The following is a 16,378-nucleotide window of genomic DNA, read 5'->3' as shown; positions in this document are numbered from 1 at the left end:
ATGAAAGGATGGAACGACAGAAGGAAGGAAGGAAGGAACAAAGGACGGACGGAACTGACTCCATGGTTTCACTATGAAAATAATGGAATGAGGTCATCCTGACTACTTAGGGTGAAGGCTGACATTTCGTGCTAACATAATGATACTGACTGTCCTTTCTGTCATTTCTTAGAGATATTTTGGCATTTAACATTGATATCTTTTGAGGATTTTCCTAAAGGATACTGCAATTATAGAGCAGGTGCAGTGCTTTTGCTATTCAGGCTGATTTGTCTTTTTTTTTTTTTTTTTTTTTTAAGCTAAAAGCCATACTGTCCTTTGGAAAATGTTTTTTGTTCTCTAGTCTAAAAGGAAGAGAAAGTCAATGCTGAAACGTGTTCACTGCAGTGTGTGGAGACTGGGAAAGTGTCCTGTTTGTATAATTTTATGTTGACAGCAATATCTATGTAGGTGCTGCCACAGAGTCGGTTCAAAAAGCTGAGTTGGAAGACTGAAAAAGACTGAGTCATCGAGTCATTCAGTCAAAGTCATTGAGGAATCTGAAGAATTCATTAAAGAGTTCCCATTGAAGAAATCCATAGAGGACAAAAAAAAAAAAAAAAAAGAAAAGAAAAGAAAGGAAATCTGTCTGACATTATGCAAATGAAGCATATATAATCCATGTCTTTGGGATGGTCTGTTTCCAACCCTCTCTTGCATTTTGTTATGACATACTTCAAAGTTTTGTCACAGGGAACCACCAAGGAAAGAACCACTTAAGTACACCAACAAATGCATATGGTCAGAGGGGAAGAATTTTCAGCACTTGCATCAATCAGTCCGTTTTAGGAGAGGTCTCAGTCAGGAAGCAGTAGATTAGATGGACGATCAGGACGGCAAAACCACCAGGAAAGGTGAGAGGAAGCAGCCAGCCTACTAGGATCATCTTTATGAGTTCTTTTTATTTTTTTCCATAATATTTAATTTATTGGTTCATTAATTGTATGTATCGCATAGGCTTTAATATTCCCTAGGTATAGATTTGGTTTTTAAAAAGTTGTTTGCCACATTTGTTCTTTTTAAAAATTGAAGTATAGTTGATTTACAATGTTGTGTTAGTTTCAGGTGTACAGCAAAGTAATTCAGTTTTATATATATGTAAATATGTAAAATATTTACATATATATAAAATATCTTTTTCAGATTCTTCTCCTATGTAGGTTATTACAGAATATTAAGTTCCCTGTGCTATACAGTAGGTCCCTGTTGTTTACCTATTTTATATGGAGTAGTGTGTATTTGTTACTTCCAAATTCCTATTTTATCCCTCCCCCCCATTTTTCCCTTTGGTAATCATAAGTTTGTTTTCTATGTCAGTGGGTCTGTTTCTGTTTTGTAAATAATTTCACTTGTATCATCTTATTAGAGTCCACATATAAATGATATCATATGATATTTGTTTTTGTCTGAATTACTTCACTTAGTATGATAATCTCTAGGTCTATCCTTGTTGCTGAAAATGGCATTATTTCCTTCTTTTTCATGGCATGAGTTCTAGTTAAGATTTGCATAGAACGTCATTTTTTTAAAGATCAGGTGAGCCACTGATTTTCAACTAAGAACTGAAAATTGATTCATCCATGCATTCAAAAAAATAACACTGAACACCTTCCGCATGCCAGATTATCATTGTATATCTATGTCAGATACTATTGTAGATGCTACCGGGGAAAAACCAGGATCTAACTTGAGTTTTCTCACATGGATATGCCTTAGGAAGGTAAATGAAAGCAAGAACTACAAACGATGGCAGGTGTTATGAACTGACTATCTGTGTCTTCCTAGATTCATGTTAAAACCCTAATCCCCAGTGTGTTGGTAGTTGGAAAGGAGGCCTTTGGGAGGTTGTTAGCTCTGGATGAGATCATGAGGGAGGATCCCTTGTGATGGGATGAGTGTCCTCATAAGAAGTGACCAGAGCGCTTGCTCTCTGTCCCCCATGTGAGCACCCAGCAAGACAGCAACCGGGAAGATGGCCCTCCCCAAAGAACCAGGTCTTGCTGGTATCTGCTGTCAGAGAACTTCTCCAGACTCCAGAGCTGCAAGAAACAAAGGCCTGCTGTTTAAGCCACCCAGTCTATGGCATTTTGTTACAGCCTCCCAAGCAGACTAGGAGAACAAGAGATGGTGCTTTCAGGAGAAAAGATGGGTGGATTTCAGCAGCAAGATACACTACCAGGAGATGACCATCCAGGTCTTTATACTTGAACAGTTTATTTTTACCTCTTCCAAGCAGTGACTGATTTACACCAAAGCAGGCCAATAAGCAAGGCAAGACTAAGCCAGTGTGGTTCATGGGCATGTTAGTTATGAAAGGTCTAGTGGAAAGTCAGGCTTGTGCTCTACTTCTGGCTTAGCCACTGTGCAGCCTAACACGTGGCTTAAGCTTCCCAACCTTTCTGGGCCTTGGGAAACATCATTCATACAGCAAGGGACCAAAAACCTTTCCAGATTTTGATTATTCTGAATCCTGCAGGCACCCCAAACATGTTCTAGTATTCCGGGCTAAAGGTAAGTTTGGCTTAGCCCTACCAATGGTTCACCAAAAAAACTCTATTTCCATTCCTAGAAAATATAACAGACCACATGTTCTACCATGCCCGAATTATTAAATACGAAACAGAGAAACCATTAGTTTTTTTGGTAGATGTGTATTAAGGAGAACCAAAAACCAAAATTTGCTAGGCTGTGCCTTATAGCAGCTTCTAAATTACAAGCTTTTTTTTTTAATTAATTTTTTAGGGACTATATTCTCTAAAATTAATTGTTAATTCTAAAAAATGTCATTGTTTTAGAGATGATATTCTCAGCTCTAAACAGGAGCAGATATATTTTAAAAACCACAGTGTTCTGAAATACATTTCTTTTTTTGAAAATGAATATTGGATCTCATATTTTTAAAATGAATTGATTTTTAAATTTTTAAAAGAGAAAAATTTCCCTTTACTCCAAGTTGAATACAGGGCAGATTTTCCATGATCCAAGGTTTTAAATATTTGCCTGACCAGAGAGACCTTTCGCAATTATCTGCCATTTCTGCTTAGTTTCCAACAGAAGTATGATCGGACTCCTGAGCCAAGCCAAACTTTTTAACTTATCAAACATATCCTTTGTGGAAACAGGATTGTGGTAGAGCGAGGATTCAATGACACTCTTAAGATGAATGGCACATATAATAATATTTACCATAAAAATAAAATCATATTAACATGATACATATTTTGAGGTCTATGATTACAGACACTGGAGTCTGAGCAAGAAAACCGAGATGCCTTTTTCCTGAATGGAAGCATAATTATATGCCCTTCCTTTGCAAACATCCCTCAGGGTTATCCTTCTAAAGCTTTCACCTGGTTCTGCTCATTTCCCTCCGAGACGTCCCTGGAGTTTGCAAACACTGGTCTTGTCTCCAAGTGCTGCAATCTCTATAAGGTTTCAGAGTTCAGTATCTCAGGGCGGAATAAATATAGAATCAGAAGAACATTCTGGAACTAAGACCTTCTTTAGGGATAATGAAAACCACCTAATGTATGTTATTAGCGTTTGGATTTCAAAGCAGAATGCCTTTTAAGTGCCTGCTTTCAAGTTTTCTCCCTCTTGGTAGCTGTAGCACTTTGTTACGGCTTGGCGTCTTTCCTAAATAGAATTATCTGTATGCCCACGAATATGCGATGGGATCTCATATAAACACAGAGAGATATTTTAAAATTACTCCGCTAGCGGAGGCACCCTTCCTTCACCATCCTTTGCATCCTTGGACTTTTAGACTAAACCTAACATAAGCCTATCAGAGCTTCCTCTCTCTTTTCTCCGTGAATTAAAGAAGGGTTTTGTTTGTTTTTGTTCTTGGCAATACCTGCAGCATGCAGAAGCTCCCGGGCCAGGGGTCAAACGTGCGCACAGCCGTGACCACAGTGTCACTGCAGTGACAATGCTGGGTCCTTAACCCGCTGCACCACAAGGCAACACCAGAGAGGTTTTCTGTTTTTTTCTTTTTTGTTTTTTAAGATTATTATTTCTGTTTTCTCTCATTTCTAGGAGTTTGAAAACGCAGCTCCCTGCTCCACACCCTCCTTAGAAATTATATGTCCTGATAAGGAACGACTCTTGGCCTCGGCTGTGACTTTTTTTCTTGGCTCCTTGCCTCCCACTTTCTTTTTTCCCTGTCATGTCTCAAGTTTCTTTCAAGTGCCATCCCTTTTATTTCCAACCATTTTTCGTTGAGCATTGGGCTCCTTAAGCCCAGGCCTGCACTGGCTTTTCCCAACCAGCGCTTGCCCTTGGCTCTTTTGCAAACTGCTCCTCGCTCCCTCTTCTGCCTGAAACCACTGCCCTGTCCTTGCCCCGCTTCACCCCTGCGCTGTGCAGCCACCCTGCTCCTTCTCCATCTCAGCCTGCGCCCCATTCTTCCTTCCCACAAGGCCAGTCTCAAGGTCACTGCCGGCTCTGAACTCTTTGAGTAACTTTCGAAAGCTCCTGGGCCTCATCATTCCCTTTCTCCTCCATAAGCCGCGGTCCCCTGTTCACACTTCTTGGAGTTGAGATGGGCGGCAGAAGCCTGGCTGGAAGATTCCGGCTTCCTTGTGCTGGAGATCTTGTGCTTTCTGGAGAGCCTCTAGTGGGGCTGTCACTCTCTGCCAAGTTCAGAGGGTTGTTGCTGTTTTTTTTTTTTTTTTTTTTATTGTCCCTGTCAGTTAGCAGCCCAAGGTTACTCCCAGCTCTCTGTCAGGGCTTTGATTTTTGTCAGCTATGGCCAGGTCCTTTTAGTTATCTGCTATCTTTTCAGCTTTGTTCAGGCTGAGCTCTACTTGTCTACTAATTAGCTCTTTGGAGATTTCCCTTTAAAAACTCACTATCACAGAGGACAGGAACCGTTCAAAAGTTTTGTGCTTCATAGAAATTCCATATTCATCCATATCTTGTACAGCCATAGTTTTAAAATTAAAAGTGGCAGGTCAGGCCAATTTAAGGTATAGAAGGAACATCATCTATAAAGAGAGACCTTCAGGTTCTTGATCAGGTATGGAGATGAGTGACAGGGAAAAAGAAGGGTTTACATCAAAAAAACACTGAGGGGTACGAATTAAAAAGAAACTATCACTCTGTATAACATATTCACATTTTCTTTATCTTCTGGTGTGCAAATATTGTGCTAGCTGAATATAAAAGTAGCACAACTTTAGGGTACAAAAAAAAAAAAAAAAACCACACTGTAATAACATCAAGAGTGGTCTTACATCAAGGAGGGCCCTGAGGATGTCTTTGTTGTCAACTTCAGAAGAAAAGAGAGGAACAGAAGAGGAAACTGGCAGAAGGAATAGATGCCAAAGAGAACTCAAAGGATTAGGTCCGGGTGAGGTGATCGGTATTCGAAAACAGTCTGCCTTCTGGCTCTGATCTAAGGGAATAGGCTGGCAGCCAAGCCAGAGGGCATAGCAGCACAAACACACCTTCGGCACACTGCTTGAGGGTTGCCTCAGTGCCTTAGAAATTGTGCTAGCAATTAGAAAGAAAGCTAGGAAAGAGCAATAGGCAAAATACTCTATTTACAGATAAAACTCTGCTTTTTACATAATTCCTGACCTGCTTGTCCCTTCCACACAAACATACCTTTGCTTTTTTTTTTTTTTTCTTTTTGCAGGCTCCCTTCTTTTGCGTGACTCCCAAGTACGTTTTTTCTTCTGCTAACTTAGTGCTGTTGTAAATTGCGCTTATATTGCATTTACACCCTGTTAATGCCTGCAAGATGAAAGTAAAAACCTTTGAATATATTAATGCTATAACACAGATGTCTTACTTTTTACCCCCCCCCCTTTTTTTAGCGAGTTGATGTGGCTAATAATGATGCAGATTGTGCTGGATGGATGTGCAGATGAAACAGGGGAATACAGATTAAATAAAAAGTTCTTCAAAGCTTACGTTTGCTTCCTAATTTAACTTCTGGGCTTGTCTCTGCGGTAGTAGGTGTGACCAGGCATCATGACATTTTTCTAAAACAGCTTGGCATCACAGAGCAACAATCACCCAAACAGCACTGCTGTACTTCTTCGAAGCCAGAGAAAAATAATAATAGGGAAAATGAAGACTGTGAGTGGTTCTGTATGGAGAGGTCTGACCCGGCCACTGACAACAAGGAAGCCGAGAGAAACCAGGGACAGAGGTTCTGTGCTTAAGAAGCAATCCTCTTACACTGAACTTGGCTTTTTGTAGCTATATTCAAAGCATCAGTAGCGATTGCTTCCAGATATTAAATGAGGTATGCACCAGAGGTGGTCACATACCCATTCTGGAAACATCCATGGAATGACTTTGTCATGGAGCTCCTTTAAACAAGGAATATAAGGGGGTATTAAGGACCTAAGGCCTTAAATCAGGCACAACCCATTTCTCTCTCATGGATCTGTTCATTCGAGGAGAATTTGTCAGCATGCCACTCTATACCAGGGATCTTGCTAGGTCCCTGGGATATAAGGTCTGGTGAGACACAACCCCCTCCTTCAAGGAACTCAGAGTCTGATGGACAGGACACATGCAGGCAGAAAACCCGCTAATATCATCTGTTACAGGAATGAAGAAGTGCCAGGCCAAATGGGGCAAGACTGCATCTGCGTTCTACACCTTTAATGTGTGAGGGGAAGCTTACCAGCTGGACAAATGTGATGAAGACGTGCATGTTGAGGCTGGAATCCCGGAAGACCAGAGCATGAGGCAATGGTGAGGACATCACTGTGGCTGGAGCTTAGGCTGTATGGGGGCCGGGGGGCAGGCTGATAAGCAATAAGACTAGGGCAGCAGGCATGAAGCAGACTCTACAAGGCCTCCTATGATGAGCTAAGGCATTCAGAATTTACACTCCAGGCAGCAGAAAGCCAATGAGAAGCTTTCAGTGAAGGGGAAGGGTGACAGGAGCTGATGTTCTTTCCATTACTTTGTTAGTGGTATGGAAGGCAGACTGGCTCCTGTAGAAGAAAGACTGGAGCCATGAGGCCATTTAGGATGAGTGTGGTTCTCCAGACGAGACGACAACGGTCAGCTGAAGAAATGAGCCTGGATTCGAGAGACCCTGTTGAGGGACGTAGATGTACAGAACTGAGCTTCAGTTAAAAATTTCTGCCAGGGACCACCTGGCCCCCCTGCCCCTTGAGGACTATCTTACACTCATCCTGCAGTTCCAGGCTCCTTTCCAGGTAAAAGGCACTCGGTGCATAGGAGACTAATAAGATCCATGCAAGAAAGCGCATTCGTCTTCCCTCTTACACCTTGAGCTCTGTGAATGCAGATCGCAGCCGCAACTTACTCATTCTGTGACAGCATCTAAATAGAGCATTGAAGGAGACACACACTTTATGATACTTTCCAGAATGAATGAGTCAAAATGAGTGCAATCCCCTCTTCCCAGATTGTCAAATAGTGTTCTGTTTGTTTAAAATAGCTGCTGGATGGTAAAATTCATTTTTTTTTATGTTTTTATTTTTTATTTTGAGAGGGGGAGGTGAGCAATTTGTTGTAATAATAAAAATAAGATAGGCTCTGTTACTTTTTGGAAATGAGTACCCATCTCTTTGCAAAAATAGCACTAAGTATGTGTTATTTAGGTGGTGACCTAGAGTGTTGACTTCCCAGGTGACACATGCAGAGCAGGTCTATGTAGTTACATGGCAGACGTGTTTCAGGGAGTGACTTCCAGGCCTGTGGTTTTTGGAGGTAGTGAGCTCCTGATGCTGGAAGACAGGAAACCCATTACCTTCTGCTGATGTTACTAAAGAAGCACTAGGTGAACGTGGCTACCAGGGACAGTTGGGTAGGCTGGGCACTGCACCAGGACACCCTGCCCAGGGGCAAGTGACCACTGAAATCCAGGAGATGAGTCTATCTTGAGGGGGGCTTTTTCTTAATCTCACTTAGGAGCTGGATGGGAGAATGGGATCCTGGATTCAAGGTAAAAGGACTAGAATTAATGGAAAAGGGTATGGCTGGAGCTAGTTTTACAGAAGATGCCCCATTCATAACTACCCTCCCATTACACTGTGTCCTTTCAAACTATCTTCCTCTTATTTTTTTCTCAGTAGTTTTTGAGCTTCATATCAGCCCTGATGTTGGGACCTTCTCTCTCACTCTCAGCTTGGCTGGTACAGCCTTAAAGGGACCTGAAAGAGAACAGGCACATACAGTGTCTTTAAACACAATTGACACTGCCATCTGTCAGGCGCCAAGGGCATCTGGGAGAGATGCTCTCCGTGCGCATCTGGCCAACTGGTTGACTGAGGGACCCTAATAATTACATAATCGAAGCCATAGCATCGTCCACTGGCTGAAACTTCAGACATTACTTATGGATGAAATGAGGTCAGAAGAGGTCAGAAAAGACAAGAAATGAGCTGGCCATGACAGCTGTCCAAACTGCCCTTGAGATGCAACCCACAGCACTGGAGCCAAGGAAGCATCTTCTCTTGGAGAAGAGGTTCTGTCCACCAGATTCACTGCTGCTATGTGAATCTAAGGTGTTTCAATCCTAGGGCAAGTCTCCCAGGCAAAGTAACTCTCCTGGAGGAGGAGGCAGAAAAGCAAGCAAACACTGCTTTTGAAATATGGATCGCATTAACCTCGTGTTTGTACTCGTCTGGTGAGCTTTACTGCCAGGCTGGGAGCTCCACGAGAGCAGCTATTAGCATTGCAGGTAGTCCATAAGCAACTCTCTGAATGAAAGCTGCACACAGGCATGAATGAATGGCCAGCTTGATGACAGCCAAGCACATACACCCTGGTGTAGAGAGCTGAGGAGAGAGCTTTTTAAGGACAGGTCTCACGGAAGAAAAAAACATTTTAAGTCTATTTCTTTGGTTGTACAGTCAAATTAAAAGGTCTACTCTTGTGAGGGATAGTTCACTGGAGCAGGAATACGAAGTTAGAAGTTCACTTGGAGAATTATAACAGGAGTTACTCCATCTTAAATATGAAGCCACAAATAAAACCTTAAAATCATCTCAGTCTTTAATTAATGGCCCCTTACCCAGGGCCAGGAATATTAAGAACGAGAATAAATTTAGATATTTAAACTTATTCTTCATAAAATTCCTAGTTTCTTGCATAAGAAAAGAGCATATTGAGTTGGACTTGGTCACTTCATTAAGCGTTGCAAAGTCCCTTTTTCATTTCACCCGAATGCTCTCCCAATTATAGCCACGCTTAGAAAAAGCACAAATATAATACAAACGTTCTTCGTAAAAATATTAATTAATGCTAATCTTGAAGAGCTAAAGCCTAAAAAGAGCAGAGTTCCCATTTCTAAATCTTGAGTCAAGGCTATAAAAACATGTCTACAGCTTTTTACTGTAAACATAGTGAGAGCAAGAATTTTTCTTTCTGAAGAAGTGAAAAATGCATTTCTAAGCTGCAAGCCCTTCCAGCACAGTGTTGGATACCAAATGCAGCTTCTTTCTGCTGCACTTTATGTTAATGCTATTCTTTTCATGGGTGAAAGTTTCATTTAAAAAGAAAAGGATCCAGGAATACATAGATAGTGCGGAAGTGATGGCTGGGAAGAATAGCAATAGTTTATGTGGTCTGGGAATTCTCTTCTGTGTCACCATCCTCCCCCTCCTATGAGTATAGCAAAATAATTGGCCAACATAATTAAATATGAATCCACACAACTTCAGCCCCTGAACGTGGGATCAGCCTTTTGATAGGCTAAAAGAGGTGCTTCACCCAGCCCTGTATTCCAAAAGCAATACCTGTACTTTTTTGGATTTGTGAAAAGATGTGTCTGCTGTAAATAAGAAGCACCTACCTAAGCATTTCCTTATGAAGACATCGAAACCTTCAAATGTATTTATCACGCATGCAGCGGGCACATGATAATACATTATAGACCTTCAGTTCTGGTTTTCCCCACCAGCATCATACGTTCTTAAAAGGAAGGAGTTTTCAGCTTATTTGGGAAATACCAGTACCAGAAAACTCAAGTAAAAGAAACAAACAAACATAATGTAACTGTGGTCAGCAGCTGGAAAATGAACCAATAATATCTACTGTGGAGAGCAGAGATTTTCACCAGGTACCATTGAAAAGGTATACATAAAATAGCAAATAGAGTTCCCCTCCTCAAAAGGGCTACAGTCAAATGGCAAGAAACATATACAAAAGAATCCATGTGAGTCTTAAAGAAATCAGAGCATGCCAAACCAATTACAAACAGATGCACACGAATCTGTACAAAGGCATCTCACTGGCAGGCTGATTTCCTAAGAGACAGCCTCAAAACTTGGGCTTCCAGGCCCAGAAACACAGAGGGACGACAGTATTGTCCACAAGATCAACTTAGTCATTTTCTGTCAAAGCAGTTAGTTACTGTGCGATAAGGGAGAGGTTCCATGGTTTGATAATATGATAAAGATTTAATAAAATTAAGCCAATAGTTGATTTACACACTCTTCTGTTGATTCTTTTCAACAGACTATGAATTTTGCTTTAGCTAAAAAGAAAAGGAGATAGTTTGTAGAATTTTAACTTGCAATATTTAAATAAAGTGCAGGAAAGATGATATTTTTTAGGTTAATTGGAGGGAAATACAACACATCTTTAACGAAGGGATTTTAAATTTACAACGCAAGAAAGTGCAGCCTTAAAAAGACAAAAAAAAAAATCTTAGCATTTAGTATTTTTGTAGGATAGAGAACGGAGAAAAGTGTCTGGTTCTAAGAAGTAATTTCTCATAGAAAATTCTAATATTTATAACCAAACCTCATAAGCATTCAAAAGGAATAAGCAGAATTTCTACCTGAGGACAGAAATACTGGCTGCTATTTTTGATGCAGATTTAACCCATATCCAACTGCACACATGGTATAATTACAGGCTCGAACGTGAGTACAGCAGGAAGTTACTGATCACTCTATTTGGGTTAAGAATTAAAGAGCCAAGTTAATTTTTAACTGAATTCACTCTGACTGAACAACTAAACTTACAGCTGCGTAAGTGAATGGTCAAGTGAGTTACAACTGTGACATCTATGACTTAACACTTATTTTGAGAAGTGGGGTGATTAGATTTAAACAATCAAAAAATAAAAACATTATTTCAAATTCATCTCTGCCATGAATAACCTATTTCTTTAGAGTCTTCTTTAACATTTTGATATGTAATCTATTGGGATATTATAAGATACATATTCAAAAACAGAAGAGTAAAATAATCAATAGAGCCAAACTGTCATATATAAATTGCCTATTTATTTAAATTCTATTAATCAAAAAAACCAATTAATTGTGATATTTCTGTTAATAGTTTAATGATAATAATAACTGGTATTTAGAAAGATAAACCTGGAACTTTTGAAGTACCTTCTGAATCATTAGTTTTGGAGGTAGCATACGTAGCTTTTGTTTGTTTACAGATATTACTTCATACCAAATTGCTCTCTGAGAAAAAGAGTGGGAAGTTTGAAATGGTACCCTACCTACACACACACACACACTCACACACACACACACACGCACGCACGCACACACATAAAGACCTCTAAAATAAAGATAAATTACTTAGTGCAGTAGAGATAACGATTTAGTTAAAAGTCTTTTTTGAAACTGTGAGGAGTATAGAGAAATACGATAAATGCCATCGGCATGCAGTGGAGCAGAAGGGTGCCCGGCCATGGCATCAGGCAAGTCCAGTAACAGGCTCAGGGGTGGTGTTTGTGTGTCTCAGTTTCCCCATCTGTGCACAGCAGAAGCTCTTTACCACTCCCAGTGCTGACCCTCCTGTGTTCTAATTATGAAGATCAGAAAAGAAAAAAAAAAAACCTTTCTCTGACACATCCCACACATCCTACATGTACAGCAGAGACTGAATGAACATAAAGGATCAACTCACAGGTGCGTTGCTTAGTGAGTGGTCTTAAATAAGCCAAAAAGAAGAGATTTTGAAGTTGGAGTACTAAGAGTCAGTCCCAAAATCATGCTCTCTTCATCATTTCACCTGCAACGAAAACGACATCCACTGTAAAAGCGTGCATTAAAAATGCATTTTATTTTAATTAACTTTGAGCATGTTAATATGCTCATTTCTATAAGTCAAAAGTATTTGCTCACACATTTACAAATCCTGACCCAGGACACATTTTTCATGCTCTACTAGACATTTCTGTTATAGAAGCCGTTCTAAAATATCTAACTTCTTTTGTGAGAAGCTACTTTAATTATCTTCCAAAGATATTACAATGTGGTGGGGCATGGGAAAAAGGGAATCCTGGCCTTTTTTTTTTTTTTTTTTTGGTGAAAACAGTGCAGTTTATAGATGGCCTCCTGTTGGACAGTTGTTTGCATTGGGCAAAATAAGAATTCTGTCCAGCTGAGTAAACACCAGGGAGCTGTGATACAGCAGCTTGAAATGTTGGGGAAAGGTGGGTTCCAGCTGGGAATGTTGCACCTTTAATTTCTCATGGTTGAGTACGAATGGGATGAAAACCTGTAATTAGAAATTAGACAGGATACCAAAAAAAAAAAAAAAAAAAAAGCAACTTCTGTGTCATAAAAGCAACGTGGGTTCTACCTGGTCCCTTTTGGGCTAAGTAAGCTGTTTGATCAGCTTCTTTCAGTCTCTGTGGATGTCCTTATATGAGTCTAATTGAAGGACTCCTGTTCTCTTTTTATTTTTGCGCTATGAAAAATGTATCGGAGATGTCTTATAATGAACTTTGATATGGTGAAATGATAATAATGTCCTAATTATATATAAAAATGTAATTACACTTGCTTCTATTATAGAAAAACTCCCTTTATAATGAAGTGTTATGTTGGAAAAAGATTTTCATTATAGGCGGACTCCTTCACTTGTTAATTTGAGCTCGATTCATCACTTTAATATTAAAAAAGTTCTTTGTAAGTTACTTTTGATGTGTCTCATTTATGGTTCATTTCACTTCCTGGGTACCACCAGGAGCCCAAATCCAAACTTCTTTGAAAGACACTTAAAAATACATCTTTCAAAAGAAATTCTTCTTTCTGCCTGGTGGAACAGCAGTAATCAAGAAAAATATTACTGACTTTCTCATTTATCTGAGCTCAGAAAACTTCTGTTTTGAGATTTGAAAACAAAAATATATATGTGGCTTCTAAGATGTGAAAAAATCTGTCAGTGCATGAGGTGGTAACAGCTTATGTAAAGATAGGTTTTAGCCAAAAATCGATTACATAGGTAACATTATGGCACTTGAACAACATAGCTCCCTTTTCTCCTCTTGTTGGAATTGCTCAGATCATCACTCTACCCAATCAAGTACAAAACTGAGTGCTACAGATCCATCTTTTTGGCTCTTCATAACAAACTGGTCAAGGTCTTGGTAGGAAAAATAATTAGATGGGTAAAATCAGTTTTGAAATATTCAGTTATTCAGCTGAATCTGTCTGCCATCCCAGGAAAGAAATGTTTCATCGTTAAAACCAGAAAAAAAAATTAAGCTATAAATTGTCAGAATCAACAAGAAATGTAACTGGCATAAAGAAGTTATTCAAAAGTGTGGCAGACAAAAAATCCAAAAGTTAACCTACAGCTACCACAAAGTGTTATATTTATTTTAGGACATACACTTTTAGATTTTAAGAAAGATTAATTCATCAAAAAAGTAATTTAATTTCGAATAGTGGGTCCTTTGAAGTATGATTAAAATAAGTCTGACTATTTTATGAGTCCCTACCTTTGTTTATTGTTCTTTAACTTCTAAGTAGACTAGGAATCTTGAAATTCTGGAGAATTCTAACTTCTTTTGAAACCTCTTCCTGAATGCGGTGACTCTAGGAATTTCATCCTAAGTCTAGTTATGGGACATTAAGGGAGTATGACTTGAGTCCTCTCTCTCCACAGCCCCAACCCAACGTTCAGTCTTTCGGTTGAATCCTCTTGAATCTACTTCCCAAACGTCTCTCATATCCACCACCATGCCCCAGTCTAAACCGCTGCCAAATCTCACTCAGATACTTCAAATGGCTTTCTGGTCTTTCCGCTTCCTCTCCAATCTATTCTCGATGAATCAGTTAATCACCTTGTCAGTCATAAACCAAACCATGCCACCTCCCTGGATAAATCTTTTCCATGGTTTCCCTCTGCACTCAGAATGAAATCCAAGCGCCTTACATGGCACTAGAGGCTGGCGACGATCTGACTCCTACACACACTGCTTCCGTTCCCGCCACTCCCCCTTCATGCTTGACTCCTCTCAGAACTCCACTCCTCCTAACACACTTTTAGCCCCTTAAAAACACCTGCACTGCTGCCTGTGCCTAAATGATCCTTCCCAAACATCACATAGCTTTTTCATGGCTACCAGAAGTGTCGGGCAGCCTGACTGAGCAGAGCCCAAGTTTGACTCTTCTTTCTCCTAGCACCCAATTTCTTCTTTCATTCTTCCCTCCCTAATTGTCACTCGGCTTTTCTTTCGTTTCTGTATCCTTGGTAAGAGGTGGGTTTCAAGAGTCATGCTAAGTCCCACACCACATCCACTCCCCTATCTCCTGCCTCCAAGAATCTAACGTGTGTTCTCCCAAACTTACCAAGCATTTCCATCCCATCAGGCTCTGCAAATGCCCTCCTCTCTGTCTGGATGGTGCCTTTCTCACAATCTGCAGACTTCCCAAATCTTTCTTGTCTTTCAAGACCCCATTTAAATGCAGTCCCATCTCAGAAGCCTTCTTTGATTCCCATAATCAGAAGTAATTCCTCCATGGCTTTTAGCACCACGTTATAGCATGAATCCCATCTTGGTTTGATCCAAGGTTAGTTGCATACAGGTCTGTTATCTTTGTAACTACACTTCTGATGGTTTGGAGTATTTTTCTCAGTATGAGTTCTCTTAAGTTTTCCACATTTAGTTGATGCCCTCCCTTCACCTCCTTTCCGCAAATGGTATAACTTAATAGACAGAGGATAGTTCCCCTGATTAAATAAAACTGGTAAAGAAGGCGATGGTTTCCTCTACCAGAATTTTCGTTAAAATGTCTAACATCCTTGCTCTTTCAGACATCAACCATAAGCAAGTTAATCATAAAGTAATAATTCAAATGCCATTTGACAAGTAATGGCAACTTAAGGAGAACAATTATATTTCCACCATTACATTTTTACTTTTCTCCAAGTAAAAACAGGGAACCAAACTTTTGTCAATGGTCATCGGTAATGTGGATGGAATACCATAGGAATGTAACCATGATGAAATCTCACTGACAACAACATGGCTATAAGTGCTAAGAGGAAAGATGGTACGTAATATTAACAAAAGGAAGAATAGCCAAGAAAACCCCTGAATTTTCAAAAAATAATTTTATACAACTAATTTTGGAAATGATTTCGGTAAAATGTAAATATGACTAGATGACCTACTTTAATTCTTGCTCAAAAGGATCATTATAACAAGTAATAATACATTAAACTCAAAAGAGCAGGAATTGAGAATTGCCAAAGTCCCTCTTGGCTCGTTGTACATTCTGAGGTTTTCATTTCTCAACGTGTAAGATCTTTCAAGTTGTCTCATGTTAAATGTTAAAAGGATGAAAGAATGTATACATGAACCATCTCTGAAAATAATTTTCCAAGAACATTATTAGTAGTAAGAAAATTCTTCTCAAAATATCTCTATTTTAAAAAAACCTTAGCAGTGTCTCCTCTCCTAGTAAACTATATCATATTCATTCTTTTGACAACTAGTATTTGAATCCAAAAGGTAGAATCTAAATTAATACTAGAAGTTGTGTTTCTGAAAGAATTATGTTCCACTGCATATAACAATTCAGTATAAACTGAATTGGGTGGAATAAGACATGAGGGTTTTTTTTCCTTATGTTAAAACATTTTGGGGCTAGGCACTCACAGGCTAATATACAGGCACCCTCATCATCAAGGATTCTACTTCTTCTAGTTTGTGCTTCATTGGGGTTTTTTTTTTTGTTATTTATTTATTTAATTGTCTTTTTAGGGCTGCACTCTCAGCATATGGAGGTTCCCAGGCTAGGGTTCGAATCAGAGCTGTAGCCACCAGCCTACACCACATCCACAGCAATGCCAGATCCGTGCCACATCTTCGACCTACACCAGAGCTCAAGGCAATGCCAGATCCTTAACCCACTGAGCGAGACCAGGGATTGAACCCACGTCTTCATGGGTGCTAGTTGGGTTTGTTACTGCTGAGCCACAACAGGAACTTCTGTTTCTCTGTTCTTAGTCACAGCTTTTATTCTCAGTCTTGACACGTGTCCCAATATAGCTACTGGAGCACTAGCTTAACCACAACATTTTGGGCAAGAAAAAAGAAGAAGAGAGGAAGGACAAAATGTCTTGTTTCATACCTGAG

At 39.7% G+C, this 16,378-nt stretch overlaps 1 protein-coding gene across 8 annotated transcripts in view; it reads right to left on the bottom strand.

The window, feature by feature from the left end:
* LOC110262145 (uncharacterized) overlaps positions 1 to 16,378 on the bottom strand; it is a 601,789-nt gene that overhangs the window by 68,927 nt on the left and 516,484 nt on the right. For 2 of the 8 annotated variants that reach the window (XR_014812837.1, XR_014812841.1), the window contains 5 exons: positions 11,911 to 12,015; positions 7,196 to 7,353; positions 6,683 to 7,102; positions 5,959 to 6,084; positions 5,656 to 5,778 (listed from right to left, as the gene is read on the bottom strand). Coding sequence is in view for 3 of the 8 variants with exons in the window: in XM_084972740.1 (XP_084828866.1) it covers positions 5,650 to 5,778; positions 6,683 to 6,763 (210 nt within the window). In the remaining 5 variants the exon portion in view is untranslated. Of the gene's footprint in view, positions 1 to 5,649; positions 5,779 to 5,958; positions 6,085 to 6,682; positions 7,103 to 7,195; positions 7,354 to 11,910; positions 12,016 to 16,378 lie in introns of those variants that run through there. The other 6 variants (XM_084972740.1, XM_084972739.1, XR_014812840.1 and 3 more) reach the window with 4 other exon arrangements.

This window comes from Sus scrofa, chromosome 8, assembly GCF_054392235.1.
Source record: "Sus scrofa isolate SSC_HxYL_T2T_F1_AM1 chromosome 8, Sscrofa_HxYL_maternal_Yorkshire_Landrace_v2.0, whole genome shotgun sequence".
Taxonomy (NCBI): Eukaryota; Metazoa; Chordata; class Mammalia; order Artiodactyla; family Suidae; genus Sus; species Sus scrofa.
The sequence above is the reverse complement of the archived record's forward strand: the minus strand, read 5'-3'. Positions and strand labels throughout refer to the sequence as shown.